The 21647-nt window shown below is 24.6% G+C and overlaps 2 protein-coding genes across 5 annotated transcripts; both read right to left on the bottom strand.

The window, feature by feature from the left end:
* Window positions 1-1924: 1924 nt before the first annotated feature.
* Window positions 1925-11328, bottom strand: LOC127290642 (neutral and basic amino acid transport protein rBAT-like). Of its 4 annotated transcripts, none has more exons than XM_051319347.1 (9): window positions 10786-11328; window positions 10333-10443; window positions 9874-10081; window positions 7046-7185; window positions 5332-5525; window positions 3944-4373; window positions 3357-3872; window positions 2569-2849; window positions 1925-2238 (listed from the first exon to the last, which is right to left on the bottom strand). In XM_051319347.1, the coding sequence occupies exons 2-9, from the start codon at window positions 10432-10434 to the stop codon at window positions 2013-2015; spliced, it is 2097 nt and encodes a 698-aa protein (XP_051175304.1). In that variant the 5' UTR covers window positions 10435-10443; window positions 10786-11328; the 3' UTR covers window positions 1925-2012. The 4 variants fall into 4 exon arrangements, with proteins under 4 accessions (XP_051175304.1, XP_051175305.1, XP_051175306.1 ...); XM_051319348.1 differs by having other exon boundaries at window positions 5332-5513; XM_051319349.1 differs by lacking the exon at window positions 10333-10443.
* Window positions 11329-11650: 322 nt separating this feature from the next.
* On the bottom strand, window positions 11651-21632 carry LOC127290639 (probable multidrug resistance-associated protein lethal(2)03659). The gene is made up of 11 exons (XM_051319344.1): window positions 21386-21632; window positions 19824-20072; window positions 19299-19554; window positions 18495-18669; window positions 17996-18152; window positions 17349-17551; window positions 16448-16954; window positions 14248-15055; window positions 13696-13910; window positions 12553-13631; window positions 11651-11852 (listed from the first exon to the last, which is right to left on the bottom strand). The coding sequence occupies exons 1-11, from the start codon at window positions 21457-21459 to the stop codon at window positions 11721-11723; spliced, it is 3855 nt and encodes a 1284-aa protein (XP_051175301.1). The 5' UTR covers window positions 21460-21632; the 3' UTR covers window positions 11651-11720.
* Window positions 21633-21647: the final 15 nt, after the last annotated feature.

Here is a 21647-nt window from a genome sequence, read left to right as displayed (position 1 = left end):
ATTTATAATTTTTTTTTGAAATAATTTTTATTTATTGTTATTATTATTATTATTATTATTATTATTATTATTATTTATATTATTATTAGTTAAAATAATTTATTTCGAAAGAAAATTATATGAAAAAATAGAAAATAGAAAATAGAAATAAAAATAGAATTAAAAAAAAAATATTATTAATAAAAAAAAAATTTTTTTTTCAAAATTTTTTTTGAAAAAAAGAAGGTTTCCTCGGTGTGGGCCCTGTTAAGTTAATTGTCCGATAAAATCCTGTGAAGGATATTTTATCATTCAATTGTCACACATGACTTTGCTCTGACCAACACTCTCACACCCATGTTCAAGGTCGGCCACAATGGCTTCCATCCCAAATTTTTGTGAACATGACGGTGGAGGCTGGTGACAAATTATGTCACGACACTTTCTGCCAACGTGTCCAGGGACCTTCCTCAGAGCAGTTGATAGTCACTATTGGACTCCGCAACACTAGCTCCGTAGGTGTGCCACGAGGGAACCTCTTGAGAAACTCATTATTCTTCTTGTTCTTATATACTAATCATGACAAATATTCACCACTTGTGAGAAAGATTAAATTTTCAAAAATTTCTTAATTTCTCAATGAAAATTGATTTTTTTCGATTTTTTGTGATATTTCTTTTCTTAACAGGTCCATTTTTTTTAAAATAAAAATTAAAAAACAAAAAAATTAAATAAAAAATTAAAAATTTAATTTTTTAACAAAAAAAAAAAAATTGAAAATTTAAATTATAATTATTAGACAAAAAATTAATTGGAATTAGCTTTTGGAATATTTAAATTTGTATTTAATTAAAAATAAAACAAACAAAAAAATTTTTTTTTTTCTACTTTATCCTGTGTCAATAAGACTTTCTATCTTACCATGTGCGGATAAATAATAATTTCTCCGCAAGATGTCGTTCTTTTCAAAATTTTTAATATTACCAAATTTAGAGGAGGTAAAAAATTAATTTTTAAACAAAAACTTTTTTTTTTATTACACAAAATATACATATTTTTTTTAAAACAGTGTTTTGTTTTTGTTTTGTTTTGTTTTTTTTTTGACAAAAATCTACATTTTTTGCGATGAAAAATTGTACATAAGTCCCTGAATAAAATTTATTCAGTTTTTTTTTTATTTTTAACACTTGTCAATTCCAGTTTAAAATATTTTTTTCGTTCATTATTAAAAAATCATTCATTTTTTTTTGTGGATTAAAATATTTTTTGATTCTTTTTTCTTTATTACAAAAACAAAAATCAAAATTTTTATTAAATTAAATAAATAGCGGTTATTATAAAAAAAATTTTAATTTTCCTCTTATTTTTTGTAAAAATCAATATAATAATCGTTATTTAGAAATAATTTAAATTGTGTATGTGTGCATTGAGTTTTTATTTGTCCAATAGAAATTCAACTGCAAAGCGCGCGAAAATTTAAATTCGTATTTTTCAATAAATCAAAATAATTTAAAAATGGAATAACGAATTTTTTTAAAAATATAAATACTTATTTAAAAATATTTATTTTAAAAATAGCGTTTATCATATATTGTAAATTTAAATAATTTAAAAAATTTTCTTATATTTATTAAAATAAAAAAAAAATTTGTTTCAATAATCACGAATAGAAACCGCATAATATTTATAAATTAATTATTTAATAAAAAAAAAATTATAAATTTAAAATTTTTTAAAAAAATTAATCGAACAATAGTTACGAATTTGTAAATTATTATTATTATTCGATGTCATTGATGCGCAGTCTTGATTTTTTTTTTTATCAAACAACAATAACATTTAAGAATGTGAATTTTCTTTATACCAGAATCAACATTTTTTTTGTATACTAAAAAAAATTTTCCGTGTCATTATAAGTACTTTTAAATAAATGCTACAGAGTGTAAAAAAATTATTTTTTTTTGCATTTTTAACAAATATTTAAAATTTATATCTGTATATAAATTTTTTTTTTTGATTTGTAAAAACTCTGTTCACTTATCAAGTTTAATGACAAAAGCTTCACCGGGTGGTATGTTGAGCTGTTTGAAATAGACATTTTTACCAAATTTGTGCTTTGGACCAATAACCATATGACCTCCATAATAAAGATTCGATAAATCTTTGTTTTGTGTTGTTTTACCCAAATTTGCAACAAAAACATATGAATTTCGACGTCGATATCTTCTTTCAATCACAATTAATTCGTCTCTTGTGTATCTAAACAAGTTTATTGAAAAGGAAATTATTTAAAAATAACATTTTTTGGAATTTTTAAAATACTGCGCAGGTCTAGAGTCCACTGGAAACTACTGCGCAGGTCTAGAGTCCTATAGGATCTACTGCGCAGGTCTAGAGTCCAGTAGAATCTACTGCGCAGGTCTAGAGTCCAGTAGAATCTACTGCGCAGGTCTAGAGTCCAGTAGAAACTACTGCGCAGGTCTAGAGTCTAATAGGATCTACTGCGCAGGTCTAGAGTTCACTAGAAGCTACTGCGTAAATTTCGTAAATAATCAAAACAATAAATTTACAATAACAACAAATTCTTACCGAACATCACAATTTGCCTTTGGTTTATCATTTGTAATCAAAGCCTTAACATAAATAGTGGGTGTTTCTCTTCGTATACTCGTCATATTCGAAATAGCGTCATCAAGATTCGTCTCAATTGGATCATTACTTTTTGACAGCCATGGAAATTGAAAAGACGAGAAATTCTCACTAGCACCATCGTCATTAATAACATCATTTTTATCCCAACGCATTGGCATTAAATTATGAACATGTTCCAAATCCGCATGATCAGGACAATCACATTCAAGTAATCCTTTCTGTCAACATAGAACAATATTTATTACCCAAAAAACACTTGTGCGCAGCATTATTTCCAAATCCCAGCTTCTGCGCATCGAATGCGCAATAGATCCCTTTTTTTGATCATCTATTGCGAATCCAATGCGCAGTAGCCTCAGAGGAATTTAATTCTTGCGCAATAAATACCTCGTCGTCGTAGAAGTTTCTGCGCATCGCCTGCGCAATAGATCGCTTTTTTGATGATCTATTGCGCATCCAATGCGCAGTAGCCACAGAGGAACTTAATTACTGCGCAGTGAATACCTCGTCGTCGTAGAAGCTTTTGCGCATCAAATGCGCAATAGATAATCAAAAAAGGGATCTATTGCGCATCCTATGCGCAGTAGATTCAGTCAAACTAAATTTCTGCGCAGTTAAAACTTCTGTGCATCGAATGCGCAATAGATCCGCTTTTTTTTTGATGATCTATTGCGCATCTTATGCGCAGTAGTTTCAGACGAATTAAATTTCTGCGCACTCATTACCTCGTCACCGTAAAAGATACTTGGAGTGCCTGGTAACATCATTGTCATAAGAGCAACAGCAATACTCGCATTATTAACACTCAATGTTGATGACACACGTTTTGTATCGATATTTCCAATACTCCAATGTACCCAAGGATAGCCGGCTTTTTCAAAGAGAATGCCATTTAAAATATTATCAATTTCCTCACGTATAACATTTGTTCCATTTGCAACGCCAATATGAACATCAATCAAATCAATTCTATTGAGAATTGCATTTTTTGCCCCACTATTTTTAGCTTCATTTAATGTTTTAATATTACAAATTAAAATTCTCCTCGTACCAATAATTGATTTCCATAAACGTAATTTATTAGGAAAATTTTTTTCATTTACATAATTCTCAAGACCTTTTAAATAAAAACCATCGACACCTTTCTCTGTCCAAAATTTAATTGCCAATGTAATTTCATCATTTTCTTCGGCTACTGTTTCTAAAATTGACGTTCTTGTTGTCAATATATCTCCCATTATCTGAAAATAATAAAAATTTTAATTTTAATTGTTAATTAATTATAATATTAAAAAATAAGAAGTGACATAACCTCAAATGATGCAACAGTTGGAAGAAGTTGAGGTGAAATGTCTCTTCGTTGTTTGAGAATTTTTTTAGTTTCGTTAACATCGGCAACATCAAAATCCTTAATAAAAGGATATAAAGGAATATCAAGAATTAGTGTCATATTTCGTTTATGAATTTCCAATAGAAGTTGATCAAAATCTTTCATTTCACCAAGTATTGGATTTACATCCATTAAACTGGTGATATTTGAATAATATTCTGGATAATGATCAGCTGGAAATATGGAATTTAATCTCACTCCTTTAACACCGAGTTTTTGTAGATAACCAAGACGTTTATTGATACCCGGTAGATCACCAACACCATCGTTAATTGTCATACCATCCTGATAAGAACCAGGAAATATTTCATAAAATAAACTTCCTTGCCACCATTCAACTTGTGGATCGCATCTAAAAAAAATTGTGAATTTTGATTAATTGTTGACAAATTAGATGGAAAATTGTATTTACGAATGTTTTGAGGAGTTTGGAAACTTGTGCGCAGGTTTTGGAGTCGAATACAAGTTGGTGCGCAGGTTAAAAGTTCACTGGGATCTACTGCGCAGCTTTTGAGTTCGTTAAGATCGATTGCGCAGCTTTAGAGTTTGCTTTGGACTTTACTGCGCAGGTTTAAAATACGATATAAGCTTCTGCGCAGCCTAAAAGTTCACTAGGATCTACTGCATAGCTGTTGAGTTAGATATGATATACTGCGCATCTACAGAATTCGCTTCAACCTTTACTGCGCAGCTTAAAAATACAATATAAGCTTTTGCGCTGCCTAAAAGTGTACTAGGATCTACTGCGCAGCTTATGAATTTGATAAGATCTATTGCGCAAGTTCAGAGTTTGCTTCAAACTTTACTGCGCAGCTTAAAAATACAATATAAGCAACTGCGCAGCCTAAAAGTTCATTAAGATCTACTGCGCAACTTATGAGTTTGATAGGATCTATTGCGCAACTTTAGAGTTTATTTCAGACCTTACTACGCAGCTTAAAAATACAATAAAAGCTTTTGCGCAGCCTAAAAGTTTACTAGGATCTACTGCGCAGCTTTTGAGTTAGATAGGATCTACTGCGCAGCTTATGAATTTGATAGGATCAATTGCGCAACTACAGAGTTTGCTTCAAACTTTACTGCGCAGCTTAAAAATACAATATAAGCTTTTGCGAAGTCTAAAATTTACTAGGATCTACTGCGCAGCTTTTCAGTTAGATGCGATCTACTGCGCAGCTTATGAATCAATTTCTGCGCAGTAAATTCCAAATTATTCTACATATGTTCCCTCATATTTGTACTACTCTACAAATGTTTTCAAAAATAATTATTAAGTAGGAAAAAAATTTTTTTTTTATTCTAAAAATTACCTTTTTGGCATTGTTATGATGACACCAATGACTAGTGCTGCACAACCGGCAAGTATTGACATTAATGACCAGAAACATGTTTTTCTTATTAAGGGCCAATTCCATTTGGTGAAAATATAATTTTTTGGTGGTTTTGGTACAACCAATTGTATTCCAACTAATGGCGGTTTTCCTCCATTCTCCTGATTGTAAAACTAAAGAGTTATAGTGTGAGTCGACAAGATTGTTAGAAAGCAACATGGTAGTAGTAGTAGTAGTAGTAGTAGTAGTAGTAGTAGACGATTAGTGTTTATTAATCACAGCATCCAAAAAAGAAAAAATTTTTCATTTAGTAAATTATGAAAAAAAAAAAATTTTTGTAAAATTTTGATACAAAAAAATTATAACAAGATTGTAATATTTTTGGTAACAATCTTGTAACTTGGAACAAATATGTTACATTTTTGTAACAATTTTGTAACACGTTTATAACAAATTTGTAACATTTTGGTAACATATTTGTTACAATATTGTAACATTTTGGTAACATACTTGTTATAATATAGTAACATTTTGGTAACATACTTGTTACAATATTGTAACATTTTGGTAACATACTTGTTACAATATTGTAACATTTTGCAAACATATTTGTTACAATATTGTAATAAGTTTGTAACATAATGGTAACAATTTGTAACACATATATGTAAAATTTTTGTAAAACATTTGTAACATTTTGGTAACATATTTGTAACAATTTTGTAATAAAAATGTGTAACAAATATGTTACATTTTTGTAACATTTTTGTAACATTTTGGTAACATATATTTGTAACAATTTCGTAACTAAAATGTGTAACATTTTTATAACATTTTTGTAACATTTTTGTAACAAAAATGTGTAACGTTTTTGTAACATTCTTGTAAAATTTTTGTAACAAGCAAACAGTAAAATTATGTAACGATTAAAATGTGAGTAGTTTAGTAAAACTAAATTTTTTTTTATTATTGAAAAAAAAGAATTAACGCGCAAATTTATTAAAATCATTTAAGGCGTGATCAAAAGTTATAATTGTTAACGACTTTATTTTATTGTTGTCATTTTGCCACAAAATTTTCTCGCTCATGCCAAGTTACTATGCTCATTATACAATTCAATGACTTTTGACAAATTTATTTTCAAATTAATTGTTGCTTAAAAATTTTTTTTTCTATGATAAATATTAAATTTACTATTATTATTATTATTCTTATTGTTATTATTAATAATAATAATAATAATAATAATAATAATAATAATTTTTTATTAAAAATTTTTTTTTTTTAGCAATTTTTTATTATTTTCAATGATAATAGAAATAAAGTTGTCAATTTGTTATTTCAATAATTTAATGTAATGTTGATTTTTGCAATTAACACACATACTCGACTCACCAAGCTTTTTTTTTTTTTAAAACAAAAAGGGAAAACGAAATTATTTTATAAAACCAAAGAAAAAAAGAAATAAAATTTTTCTTTTAGAAATAAAAATTAAAAAAATATTTTTTTTTAATATAGAAATTTTTTTTTTTATTTTGTTTTAAAAATATTATAAAAAATAAAAATATATATATAAAAATATATAAAAAAAATAAAAAATAAAATATAAATAATAATAATAATAATATATAATAATATAAATAAAATATATAAAAAAAATTTAAAAAAAAATATTATATAAAAAAAAACTTACCAGTGCCTGGGCATCTGGTGCTAAATGTTGATAAGCTTCATTTAATTGTGTGAGCAATTGTGTACAAACTGGTTCATTTTTAATGCTGCTATTGCTACTACTACTCGTTGATTCCACCATAGGATCACGAGAACTCGGTTCTAAAAATAATATATTTACATATAAATTATTATTGTAGAACAATAAAATTACAAAATTAAAAAAAAAAAAAAAAAAAAAGTAAAAATTTATTTTTATCATTAAAATATTTTTTTTTATTGATTTTTTTGTTAGTTTTTATAAAAAAAATTAATATTTTCTTAATATTCGTTTTTTTAATAAGAATAGTAATAATAACAATAATAATAAGAAGAATAAAGTAATTATAAAGTGTATTTATGTGTATTAAAAAATTAGTCTAGTGGATAAGGTACTCGACTTGTAAACTAACGATTAGGGTTCGATTCCTGGTAGCGAAATTTTTAAAATTATTTTTAAAATATTAATAATCATAATATAATTAATAAAATTTATAACAAAAATAATATTTATATAATAATAATAATAATAATAATAAAAATAAAATATTAATTATAAAATAAAAGTAATTATTGATAAATCAAAATATATTTCAAAATAATTGAAGCGTTTTATATTTCTATAGCTATTAATATTTAAGTGGAGCTAAATTAAGTGACATTTGTTTAGAGAACTGTCGACAGATTTAAACTGAAAGAATTTCAATCACTGTCACCAAAAAAAATTTCTTTTTTTTTTTTTTACTAAGAAATTCATAATTTTTTTTTAAAATAAAAAAAAAAATTGAGAAAGTATTATGAAATTAAAAAGTAGTTTCTTTATTTTCTAGCTGTTTAAAAAATCAAAAAAAAATTTTTTTTTCCTATTTATTAATTTATATTTTCTTTTTTTATTATTTAAAAAAATTTTTTTATTAATTTTTTTTTTATTTTTTAATAATTTTGTTTAGTTATTTTCTATTAATTTTTTTATTTGTTTTTTTATATATTTTTTATTTATTTTATTAATTTTTTTTTAATTTAACACATTTTTTCATTTTTTTCCTTAACATTTATAAAATAGAGATTAATATTTTTGTTTTATTAAATAAATTGTTGAAAAGAGAATTTTTTTTCCATTTTTAAACTATAAAAAAAAAATTATTTATTTTTGAAAAAAGAAATTTTAAATAAATAATTTTTTTTAATTGAAAATAAAAATAACTTGTTAAATAAATAAAAACAAAAAAAAATTTTATCTTCTAATTTAGTGGAATATTTTATTTTTATAATTTCCGTTTTATGTTACAATCGATAATGAAATTTTTAAATGTTATCGCAAAACTCAATACCTTCTTCAACATTCTTCTTTGGATCCATTTGAAAATTTTTTTCTTCTTAATCGCACTGCGTTATAAAGTTATATTAAAAATGAAAAAAAAACTATTTTTTTTTACTTTAAATAATACATTTTTTTCACACTTTTTATTTATTTTTTTTTTATCTTCACATTTTAATATAGTTTATAAATTTTTTTTTTTGTTAAATTTTGATAAATAACAAAAAAAATTGTTTAAATTAAAAAAATTATTGAAATTTGCAATTAATTAAGTTTTTAATTTTGTGAAAATAAAAAAATTTATTTTATCTAATTAAAAAAAAATTTATTTAATTATTCACACTTTTTATTTTTTTTAATATATTTAAACAAAAATCGGTTAATTAATATTTTGTTTAAAATTTTTTTTTCAAATATTTATAATATTTAGATAACACAAAATACTATAAAAAAAATTTTTTTTTTTAAACTATTTTTACAATAATTTTTTTTTTTTTTTTTTGGTTTCTGTTTAAGCAATAATTGTTCCCCTGTAGGGGGAGGGGGAAATATATAAATTCTTTGTAGTCACTTAAAAATGTTAAATTTTTTTTTTCGAAAAAAATTCACTTAAAACTTATTATAAATATATATATAAAAAAAATAACACAACAGAAAAAAAAATTGAAATCACTTTGTCATAAATTTATTTCCTATTCTTTCGCGTGCACAAAATGAATTGTGATGGAATTGTTAAATGCGGGGAGCTCGTGCCTCGTAAAGTGATCACGTGACTCTGACGAAACACTTTTTAAGAGCAATAAAAGATGTGACCATGAAGAATACGGTCCAATTTCAATTTTTTTTTTACATGCAAAATTAATTTCCCCCTTAATGAAAAATATTAAATTATTTTTTTTTTATTTAAAGTCAATAATTATTATTTCTTTTGTTTTTTTGTTGCAAAATTATTTATTCTTGTTTATGGAGAATAATAAATAAATTTAATTGTAAAATACGTTAAAAATTTTATTTAAAAAAAATTTTTTATTTATAACAAATTTATTTATTATTTTGTAAAAAAATTTATTATTTAGTTTTTTTTATATTTTAAATAGGTAATGAGTGCGTAGAAATTTAGTTTGACTGAATCTACTGCGCATAGGATGCGCAATAGATCATCAAAAGAAGGGATCTATTGCGCATTCGATGCGCAGAAGCTTTGACAGTGACGAGGTAATGAGTGCGCAGAAATTTAGTTCTTATGAGACTACTGCGCATTAGATGCGCAATAGATCATCAAAAAAAAGATCTATTGCGCATTCGATGCGCAGAAGATGGGATTTGGAAATTATTATTATTATTATTATTATCATATAAATAAATTTTATGTTAAAAAATATTTGTTATTTAAAAATTAATTGTTATTAAAAAATTTTTTTTAGCAAACAATTTTTGTTTTTAAATTTAAAAATAAAATTTCGTATTTTTTTTTTTTTTTGCATAATACTCACCATCATGAAGTGGTTTACTCGAACTGTTAACAATATTCATAAAAACATTAAGTCCATCTTCTGAATTAATATTTTCAGATGTTGGTGATGCTGGAATTTCCAAAGGACTTTCGATATGTTTAAATACTGGAATCATTTCCGGTATTTTGCGTACCACACAAATTGGTGGACTTGGTGTCAATAAAGGGCAATCCGAAGTTTCTTCGTCCTTAAAAAAAATTTTTTTTTTTTTTTTATTTCCTTAATTAATTTTATTTAATTTTTATAAAAAATTAATTAATTTTTCAATTTTTTTTTTATTATTCAATTAATTAATTTTTATTTAATAATTACTGAGTTTTTTTGAAGAGAAGTTTTAATTTTTTTTTTTTTATTATTAATATTAAGATTTTTTATTATTAAAAATAGTTATTGGTTTTTTTTGAAAAATTATTTTGCAAAAAAAAAAAAAATACATACCTGTTGGTCTTGATTAATCATTAAATTTTGCGAGCATTGAGAATTTGAAAATTCCGATGGGAGAACAACCGATAAGAAGTTCTCATTTTTTTGTTTATTCATTTTTTTGAACTGTAAAGTTTTTTTGAAAAATTAAAAACAAAAAAGTTACAATAAAAGAAATTCAATAAAACTTTCTTTGGTACACAAAAAATAAAAAACTATTAATTATTATTATTTTTTAGTATATTTATTAATTTATTAAATTATTAAATTTTAATAATTATTTATTTTATTTATCGTTTAAATTATTGATTAATTAATGGCTTATTAAATAAATATTTCTTGTTTTTTTAAAAAAAAATTTTTTTTAATTTTTTAAATTAATTTTTTCCTTTCAGAATTTATTTATTATTTCTATAAATATTTATCTTTTTTTTTTTTTAATTTCAAATAAATATTATTTCTACTTACCAGATAATAATTAAATTATTTTTTAATTCCCTTTTGGTTATAATTAAGTTTCCATAATTTATTTCGTTTTTTTTTCTTTCTTTTTTTATTAATTAAAAAATCAATTTTTCGTTGAATTTGAATTCTTTTTCTATAGTAAAAATTTCCTCACACATTGACACATTTATTTATATATAAAAATAGAAATTTCTTTAATTTAAATAAAAATAGAAAAAAATTATTATTTTTTTTTTTTTATTGCAAAGTTATCGATTTTTTTTTCCACCACCACTACTGTTTTTTCGATGAAATTTCGTTAATGCGTAAAATTTTTTTTATATATATTAAATCACAGATTTTTTCCAGCGTAAAAAAAAAAATTTGCACTTAAAAAAAAATACCGGAGAAAATAGGAAATTTTATTATTGAAAAAAAAAAATTGAAAGCACAAAACTTGACGACGATGATGATATTTTAGAAAATTTTACTAGTGAAACAATATCATCGTGTCTCTCGGTATATATTTAGTAATACGTTTCGTGTGTGTGCTCGCAGCTGACGACGACGACGTTCCTTCTTTGCGTCGATTCTGCGCCCCAGAATTTTCACCCTTCGTCAGGGACGTCAATGTTAATGAAAATTAGAAAGAGAGAAAAATTTTTTTTTTTTATTTTTATAAAAAAAAATTATACATTTAAAAAAAAAAATAATTATTAATAATTATTGATAATAATAATAAAAATAATAATTAATAAAAATAATTATTATTATTAGTAATTATAATTATTAATTATTATTATATTAATTATTATTTATTTGTTTATTATTTATTAATTTATTATTATTATTATTATTTCTTTATTATTAATTAATTAATTTTTAATTTATTATTATTACATTTATTTATTGTTCTATTAAATAATTAATAATTTTTATTAATTTTTTATATTAATAATTTAAATATGATTTGAACTAGAATTTTTTGCCATTTCCGTAAGAACTTTAGCCATTTCTGGACCAGTTTGTTGAACCATTTCATAAAAGAGACCTTCTCCTCTTTCCAATAATTTATAAGGATGATCCATTGCCTAAAATTTCGAAGCAATTGTGGCATTAATTACTACCAAAATTAATAAAAAATTCAAAAAACAAAAGAAGAAAAAAAAAGGCAAAAGAAAAAGGAAACAGCATCAAAAAAAACAGTAGCAGCAGAAGAAGCAGAAAAATAATTTTTAGCAGAAGACAAAGAATTAGAAGCAGCAGAAGCAAAAGATTAAGAAGCAGAAAAATAATCTTTAGCAGAAGAAAAAGAAACAGCATAAGCAAAAGGTCTGAGAAGCGGAAAAATAATTTTTATCAGCAGATAAAGCAGCAGCAGCAGCAGCGGAAGCAAAAATTTAAGCAGAATAAATAGAAACAGAAGCAGCAGAAGCAAAAGATTAAGCAGCAGAAAAATAATTTTTAGCTGAAGGAAAAGAAACAGATTAAGCAGAAGAAGAAGCAAAATTAACAGAGGTCAAAAAAAGCAGCAGCAGATGCAACAGATTAAGCAGATGCAAAATTAACAGAGGCAAAAAAAGCAGCAGCAGATGCAACAGATTAAGCAGAAGCAAAATTAACAGAGGCAAAAAAAGCAGCAGCAGATGCAACAGATTAAGCAGATGCAAAATTAACAGAGGCAAAAAAAGCAGCAGCAACAGATTAAGCATCAGAATCACAAGGTTGAGCAGTAGAAAAATAATTTTTACCAGAAGGAAAAGAAACATCATCAAAAAAACAAATGCCTACCACAAGAAATCCAGAATCCATGACAATTATTTTATCCGAATCCATAACAGTATTCAATCGATGAGCAATAATAAGAACAGTACAATCCTTAAAACGTTTTCTAATTGTCCTTTGTATTAAATCATCAGTTTTTGGATCAACATTAGCCGTTGCCTCGTCTAATACCAAAATTCGACTATTTCTCACAATGGCCCTTGCCAAACAAAGTAATTGTCTTTGACCAACACTAAAATTAGAACCACCATCAGAAACACTTGCCTCCAAACCGGCTTCCATTTTAATAACCATATCCTTAAGTTCCACATCATTTAATGCACTCCAAAGATCTTCATCGGCAAATTCATCAAATGGATCTAAATTTATTCGTAGACTTCCAGCAAAAAGTAAAGGTTCCTGTGGTATAATACTGAGTTTCGATCGTAAATCATAGAGTGACATTTTACTTGTTGGTATCCCATCAATATAAATTTCACCCTCCAAGTGTGCCAATCGAAATAGTGACGTAATTAATGAAGTTTTTCCCGCACCGGTTCTACCAACAATTCCCACTTTTTCCCTTGGTTGAATTGTAAAATTTAAATTTTTCAACACCGCCTCCTTTATTGGATTGTAACGCAATGAAACATTTGAAAATTCAATACGACCCTCTTGTGGCCATTGTTCGGGTATTTTATTATCCGAATCACTTTCCAAATATTTCTCCTCCTCAACATTTGTATACTCCACTATACGTTCAACTGATGTCATTTGATTTTCCAAATTTGCCATTTCAATGATACCCCAATGCAACATATTTGACAGAAAAATACATTGTGAAATAACAAGACCAATACTTGCTGTTGTTTGTCCAAAATCAATGATAAGAAATGAAAAAACAACAATTGCAACATAAACAGCTGATAAAAATTCCAAATAATAGATAAAACAATAGCCACATGATAATAATAGATAGACTGCTGATGAATGAAGATCTTGATGATTGTCAAATTCTTTTGTAAGAATTATTTCAGCATTAAAGGTACGAATAATTGTGATTCCTTGAAGTGTTGCAATTAGATGATTGAAGACTGGTGATGATGCTGGAAAAAGTTAAAAATAATTATTTGGGTGTTGTTACGAATTTTTTTGAAAGTTAATAATTACTTATTCCTTCAAGACGTTTTAAATCACGTGTTGTTTTTAGATAATTTGTTTTTAGAATGTAAAATATCCAGCCAACTATTACAATTGGTAGCAATAGCCAGGGATTATTGATGATACAAATAATGATAACTGATGTTACCATTAGACAGACTTTTATTACTTCCATCAAACTGTTGGGGAGAAATCTGTCAACTGTGCCCATATCTTTGGAGAATCTGAAACGGAAATTTAATTATTAGTAGAAGGAAGAGGAACAGTGGGAGAAGAAAAATTACCAGAGGCAAAAAAAGCAGCAGCAGAAGCAAAATTAACAGAGGCAAAAAAAGCAGCAACAGATGCAACAGATTAAGCATCCAAAAAAGCAGCAGCAAAATTACCAGAGGCAAAAAAAGCAGCAGCAGAAGCAAAATCAGCACCATCACCAAAAGAAATAAGCACAAAATTTTGCAGCAGCTGAACTAAACTGAAAAATTAGATTCAGAATCGTTAGAAGCATTTTGTTCCACACAATTAATTTTAATTCCATTAAAATCATCAAAAAAACCAACTCACCTATTAATAATCCTTCCAGACGGATTATTATAAAAAAATGACATCGTTGCACGAATTATACTCGAGAACAAAAATCCATGAAGCCTCCTCGATGCTCTCATGCACATTTCATAAAATGTAAATACATCCACATAAATAATAACAACAGCCAATAGAGTTAATATTCCATAAATCTCAATATACCAATTTCTATTAAATCCACTCCTCGTCTCTTTCAAAATCACCGACTTATTTAAATTCCCCTCATTATTCACCCAATAGGCAACAAAATAATCGCCACCAGTTGCTATCAATTGATTTAAAATAGTAATGAGAAACATTATTGTCACAAAACTCCAACTACCAACGGATTTAAAATATTTAAAGTAAACCTTGCTGGAAATTCTACCAAAACTTCGATGCTCAGCTTCCTCTTCAGTTTCCTCATCTTTCATTTTATCTTCCGATGAATGTGTTGCCAATATATCATTGCTATCCATTTCATCAGATTTTGAATCATCTAGCTCGTGGATTGTTTTTATCATATCTAAATTGGAGGTTTGTAGCTCTTGGAATGTTCCACTAGTTTCAATGGATCCGTTATTGAGGACATAAATTTTAGCGACGTTCTTCAAATATTGAAAGTGATGGGTTACTAAAATTCTTGTTGTACCACGAAGATAATCGGTGATGCATTGTTGAAAAATCATTCTCCCAACTCGTGTGTCAACGGCTGATAGTGGATCATCAAGAAGGTAAATATCAGCTTCTGAATAGACAGCTCGAGCCAGACTGATTCTTGCTCGTTGTCCTCCGCTCAATGTTATTCCTGGAAAAAAAATTTAATTCTTAAAATATTCGAAGACTTTGTACTAAAATCCCAAGATTCGGAGACTTTGTACTAAATTTCCAACATTCGGAGACTTCGTACTAAGTCTTGGTACTACTTTAATAGCAATCCTCCGAATGTTGGGAATTTGTTACTTAAGAAAATTCCAAAATCTTTGGCAGAAAATTACCAGGTTTGTTAATTTTTTGCTTTTATTCCAACATTCGGAGACTTTGTACCAAATTCCCAACATTCGGAGGCTTGAAACTAAAATTCCAATATTCGGAGACTTGGTACTAAGTCCTGGTACCACTTTAATACCAAGTCTCCGAATGTTGGGATTTTAGAACCAAGTCTCCGAATCTTGGGAATTTAGTACCAAGTCTCCGAATGTTGGGATTTTAGTACCAAGCCTCCGAATGTTGGAAATTTGGTACTTAAGGAAATTCCAAAATCTTTGGCACCAAATTACCAGCTTTGTTAATTATTGGCTTTTATCCCAACATTCGGATACTTGGTACGAAAATCCCAACATTCGGAGACTTGAAACTAAAATTCCAACATTCGGAGACTTGGTACTAAGTCCTGGTACCACTTTAATACCAAGTCTCCGAATGTTGGGATTTTCGTACCAAGTCTCCAAATCTTGGGAATTTAGAACCAAGTCTCCGAATGTTGGGAATTCGATACTAAAACAAATTCCAAAATCTTTGGCACCAAATTACCAGCTTTGTTAATTATTGGCTTTTATCCCAACATTCGGAGACTTGGTACAAAAATCCCAACATTCGGAGACTTGAAACTAAAATTCCCACATTCGGAGACTTGGTACTAAGTTTTCGTACCACTTTAATACCAAGTCTCCGAATGTTGGGATTTTAGTACCAAGCCTCCGAATGTTGGAAATTTGGTACTTAAGGAAATTCCAAAATCTTTGGCACCAAATTACCAGCTTTGTTAATTATTTACTTTTATCCCAACATTCGGAGACTTGGTACGAAAATCCAACATTCGGAGACTTGAAACTAAAATTCTAACATTCGGAGACTTGGTACGAAAATTCCAACATTCGGAGACTTGGTACTAAGTCCTGGTACCACTTTAATACCAAGTCTCCGAATGTTGGGATTTTCGTACCAAGTCTCCGAATCTTGGGAATTTAGAACCAAGTCTCCGAATGTTGGGAATTCGATACTAAAACAAATTCCAAAATCTTTGGCAGCAAATTACCAGCTTTGTTAATTTTTGGCTTTTATCCCAACATTCGGAGACTTGGTACTAAATTCCCAATATTCGGAGACTTGGTACTAAAGCAATTCCAAAATCATTAGCCAGGAAAAGATTATCAGCTTTGTTAATTTGGTAAATTTTGGATAAAAAAAATAAAATCACCTTTTTCACCAATCAGCGTTTGATCCTTATCAGGAAACATTGCGAGATCATGATCCAATTGGCAAATATTAATGACAGTTTCGTAGCGTTTTTTTTCCATTGGACGACCAAAGAGAATATTTTGTCGAATGCTTGAGGCAAAAATCCATGCCTCCTGACTGACGTAGGCTATTTTTCCTGACACCCGTAAACTACCGGAAGTGAGTGGTAATTCACGTAGTATTGCATGAAAAAGTGTTGTTTTCCCTGAACCAACGGGTCCAATTATTGCCGTTATTGAATCATTGATAGCTTCAAAATTAATATTATTCAAAGTATTACATTTTGAATTTGAAGACCATTTTACTGATGCATTTTTTAATTCAATAAATTTTTCCGGTTTCACGATTTTAGAAATGCTATCATCAGTATTTAATGTAATCATCTTCATTTGTTGATTTTCCGCTGTGTTTAAGAATTCTTCAATTCTTTTTATTGTCGACACTGCTTTGCCACAATATTGTACTCCTAATGGAAAAAAAAATGTTTTAAAATAAAATTAATTTTTTTTTTTTTTGTAGAAATATTTTGTAAATAGTATCACATAAATTATTGGCTAAAATTTAATGTAAAACAAATGTAAAATAGTTGAAGAATAAAGTAAAAAAGTCGTATAATGTGAAATTATTTTTCTTTAGAAATTAGTAGCGTGGATAAGGTACTTGACTTGTAAATTATTGATCAGAGTTCGATTCCTGGTACCAACATTTTTTTTTTTTTTTTTTTTTTTTGAACCATGATAAAAATAATAATTTAAATAAATTGTTAAATAAATAATTAAATTTATAATAATTATAATAAAAATAGTTTTGAAAAAAAATTTTACTACGTAGTAATTTTTTTTTTTATTCAATATTCTTACCACATTGTAATAATAAATTAACTGTGTATCTCATAATATTGTAATAGCCAGTTATTGCAAAAACCAATTGTGCAGATAATGAATTTCCTGAAAGGGCGTAACTGACAATTGTTACAAAAAGGCAAAGACGAGGAATATAGCTATCGTACGTCAATTGTATAGCGTCAATAAATAAACTCTTTTTAATTGCTTTTATTTCATTTCTAGGGGAAAAAATATAATATTACATATATTAAAAAAATGTAGGAAAAAAAATTTTTTTTGTCCCGAAAATATTTTTTTCAAAAAATAATTTGAAAAAAATAAATTTTCAGATAAAAAAAGAAATTTTGTCCCAAAATTATTATTTTTTTTTAAATAATTGAATTTGAAAAATAAATTTTCAGATTAAAAAAATTTTTTTGTCTCAAAATTATTTTTTCAAAAAAAAAAAAAAAAAATAATAATTGAATTTGGAAAATAAATTTTCAGATTAAAAAAAAATTTTTCCATTAATGCGAAACATAAAGTGTAACAAAAATATTTTTCTGTTTCATTCTTTATAAAATGACCCATTTTGGGTCGTTTCATCTGAAGTGAATCATGAAATAAAAAATTTTTTTTTTTTTGTAAATATATTTTTATTTCTTTAAAAAAAAGAAACTTACTTTCTGGCTTGTTGAATTAGATATGAAAATGGCTTTTCCCACGCGTACATTTTAATGACTTGTACTCCGCTAATTATTTCACTCATTAGCCGTAATCTTTCATCAGTTTTGAGAGAGGCATTTATTGTTATTTTTGGAACACACGTTCCAACCGATACTAGAAATTATTTTTGTAATAAAAAATTAATTTTAAATTTAAATTGCAAAATAATTTTAATAATTAAATTATTTTTATTATAATTAATTAATTTATTTTTTAATTTAATTAATTTATATTTTAATTAATTAATTTATTTTTTAATTTAATTAATTTATATTTTAATTAATTTATTTATTTTTTAATTTAATTAATTAAATTGTGTAATTAATAAATTTTTGAGAAAAAAAAAATTATTTAATTTGTTTATTGTTAAAATTTAATTTTCAAAAAAAATTTCCAATTAATTAATTTTTTAATTGTTTTAGATTAAATATTAAATTAAAAAATTATTTTCATTACTTAGCATTACTATGTTGAGAAAAAGTACAAAAATTCCATAAACTGCTGACATTTTCAATTCAGTGTACATAATGTAAACGATAATTATTGCTTGAAGTGGTGAAATCCAAAAATAATGTAAATAAACAAATGACAAGTCCAAATTATTAATGTCATTGCTCACAATATTTACAATCTGAAAATAAAAATTAATATTATTTGATTATAATAATTTATTTTTTAATAATTTTTTTTTCCAATCATAAGAAAAAAAATTCCGTAATTTTTTATTTATATATTTTTTTTTTAAATAAATCAAATCAAGTTAATTAATTATTAAAAAAAAATTTAATAAATTATTTTAAATTTAAATTAATTTTCCTACAATAAATTGTTTAAATTTGTCGTTTCAATAAATTATTTAAATAATTTGTTTACATAATTTGTTTAAATTGGTCGTTAAAATAAATTGTTTGAATACATAAATTATTTACATAAATTGTTTAACTAATTTGCTCAAAATGGTCGTTAAAATAAATTGTTTGAATAAATTGTTTAACTAAATTATTTTAATAATATTGTTATTAAATAAATTGTTTAAATAAATTATTGTAATAAATTATATAAATTAATTTATTTAAATTAATTATATAAATTAATTTGTTTAAATTAATTATGTAAATAAATTGTTTAAACAAAAAAATCGTAATAAATTTAAAATAAATTATAATTAATTTAAAAAAATTAATTTTAATAAATTTAATTTATTGTAAATTGAGGAAAAGAAATTTTTTTTTTTTTTTTTTTTTTTTTTTTTTTATTTACCTGACCGGCAGTTGAGCCTTCATTGAAGGATGTTTTTGACATTTTTAAAATTTTCCTATAAATCAAACTTCCACAAGCTATTCTCATTTTTAATCCCAAATGAGTTAATGCATAAATACAAAGATTATGAATAATACAATGTAAAAGTAAACAACAAACAAGAATTGCCGACCAATAATAACTATTATTGTTCATTAACACTTCACCTGAATTAAAAGTTTCCAATAATTTTGCCAGACAAATTGGTTGATATATTCTAGAAAAGAAAAATTAATTTCTTATTAATTAATTAAAAAACTAGAATTTAATTTTTTTTTTAAATTTCCCGCCTTGTCCAAATTTTGCTGATAATGGCGCGAAATTCAAATTTGGAATTTCAATTTAATATTGTTTCAAATTGGAAAAATAAAATTAATAATTAATAATTAAATTAAGACATAAAAAATAATTTAAAAAAAAAAATTATTTCACAAATTGTTTTTTTTTTTTTTATTTAATAAAATGTAAGTTTTTTTTTCAACCAACCGTACGACAAGTTCAGTGAATGCTTGAAAGAATCCAATAAATAAAAATCTTTTCCAAAAACAACGAGCAAGTGCACGACATAAATTTGCTTTTGATAATCCTTTCTGGTGACTTCGTCTTTGTTCATCTTTCCAAAATTTCACTAAATTTTCGCCTAAATGTTTACTGGTGTGCTCCTTTAATGGCGAATAAAGATCCGTTACCTCCAAATCTTTTTTAGTACCAAGGAAAAAAATTCTAAAAACCCACCTGAGAAAATGAAAAAAGAAAATTTTTTTTTTCTTTCTATTTAAATAATAAAAAATTCATTATTTAAATAATTTTTTTACAAATTAATTAATAAATTAATTCAAATATTTATTTATATATATATATCATTAATAAATTAATTAAATTAAATTAATTAAATTTAATTTACATTTGTTAATAATTATTATAAACTAATTAAAATTAATTTACTGATAATTATTAATTAACAGATTGTTAATTAATTCAATTATATTTATTTCTAATTATTTACCGAAATTAATTTGAATATGCAAAAAATCATTTAATGACAGTTAACTTATTAATAATTACTGTAAACTAACAATTAATTTATTAGTAACAATTTTATTAATTACAATTATTAATAAACATAATATTAATTTTTTAAAGTATTCATATAATTAATATTTAATAGTTAATTTGTTAATAATTAGTTTACTAATAATTAATTCACTAATTAATTAATACTAATTAACAATTAACAAATTATAAACTAATTCAATTATTTTTATTAACTTATTGGAATTATTTGTTGCTTAATAATTACGGTAAACTAATAATTAATTTATTAATAACCAATTATTAATAAACAAATTATTAATTAAATTAATGATCTATTTGTAATAAGTGAAATTAATTAATTTACATATATATATATATATATATAATAAATTAATAATACTTAAATTTCCTAATTATTCATGTTAATGTAAATAATTACTATAAATTAATAATTAATTTACTGTTAACTAATTATAAATAAATTATTAATAAATTCATATACATATTTTCATTAATATGATTAATTTAAATATTGATGTAATTAATTAGAAATTATTAATTAGTTAATAAGTAATTAATTATTTTTGAATAATGAAATTAATTAAAAGCAAATAATTAATTAATATTTAATTTGTTAATAACAATTAGTATTAATTAGTAATAATTAATAACAATTAGCTATAAATTATTATAATTAATAACAATTAACAATAAATTGTAATAATTAATTATAATTAATAATTAATTAAATATAGTTGAAATTAATTAATAATTAATTAAATATAGTTGAAATTAATTAATAATTAATTAGTAATAGTTAAAATTAAATAATAATTAATTAACGAGAATTAAGAATAATGAATAAAATTTATAAATTAATTTGTTATTATTATAAATTAATTAGTAGTGATTAAAAATAATTAATAATAATTCATTATAATTAATATTTAATTAGTAATAAAATAAATTGATGAAAAATTCTGAAAAAAGAAAATTATTTTTAAAATACATACGCAAATGTGAGAACTGAGAAAATATTTGCATTTTCCCTTGGATTTTTCACTTCTTTTTTTTCATTTCTTTCCATGATTAAAAATTTTTTTCAACCATGACTTGAAGTTTTATTATTAACCAATGATAATGTTAACGGAAAACATAATATATTTATTTATCTTTTGTTCCTTAATTTATTATTAAATTTCACAACCAGTTGTAATAAAAATACGTCAATAAAATTACGTAACAGAAAATTTAGATAATATAATATTGGCAAAA

The sequence above is a fragment of the Leptopilina boulardi genome, unplaced genomic scaffold, assembly GCF_019393585.1.
Source record: "Leptopilina boulardi isolate dan_hultmark-lab unplaced genomic scaffold, ZJU_Lbou_2.1 LbouV2_78, whole genome shotgun sequence".
NCBI lineage: Eukaryota > Metazoa > Arthropoda > Insecta > Hymenoptera > Figitidae > Leptopilina > Leptopilina boulardi.
This window is presented reverse-complemented; position numbering and strand designations above follow the sequence as displayed.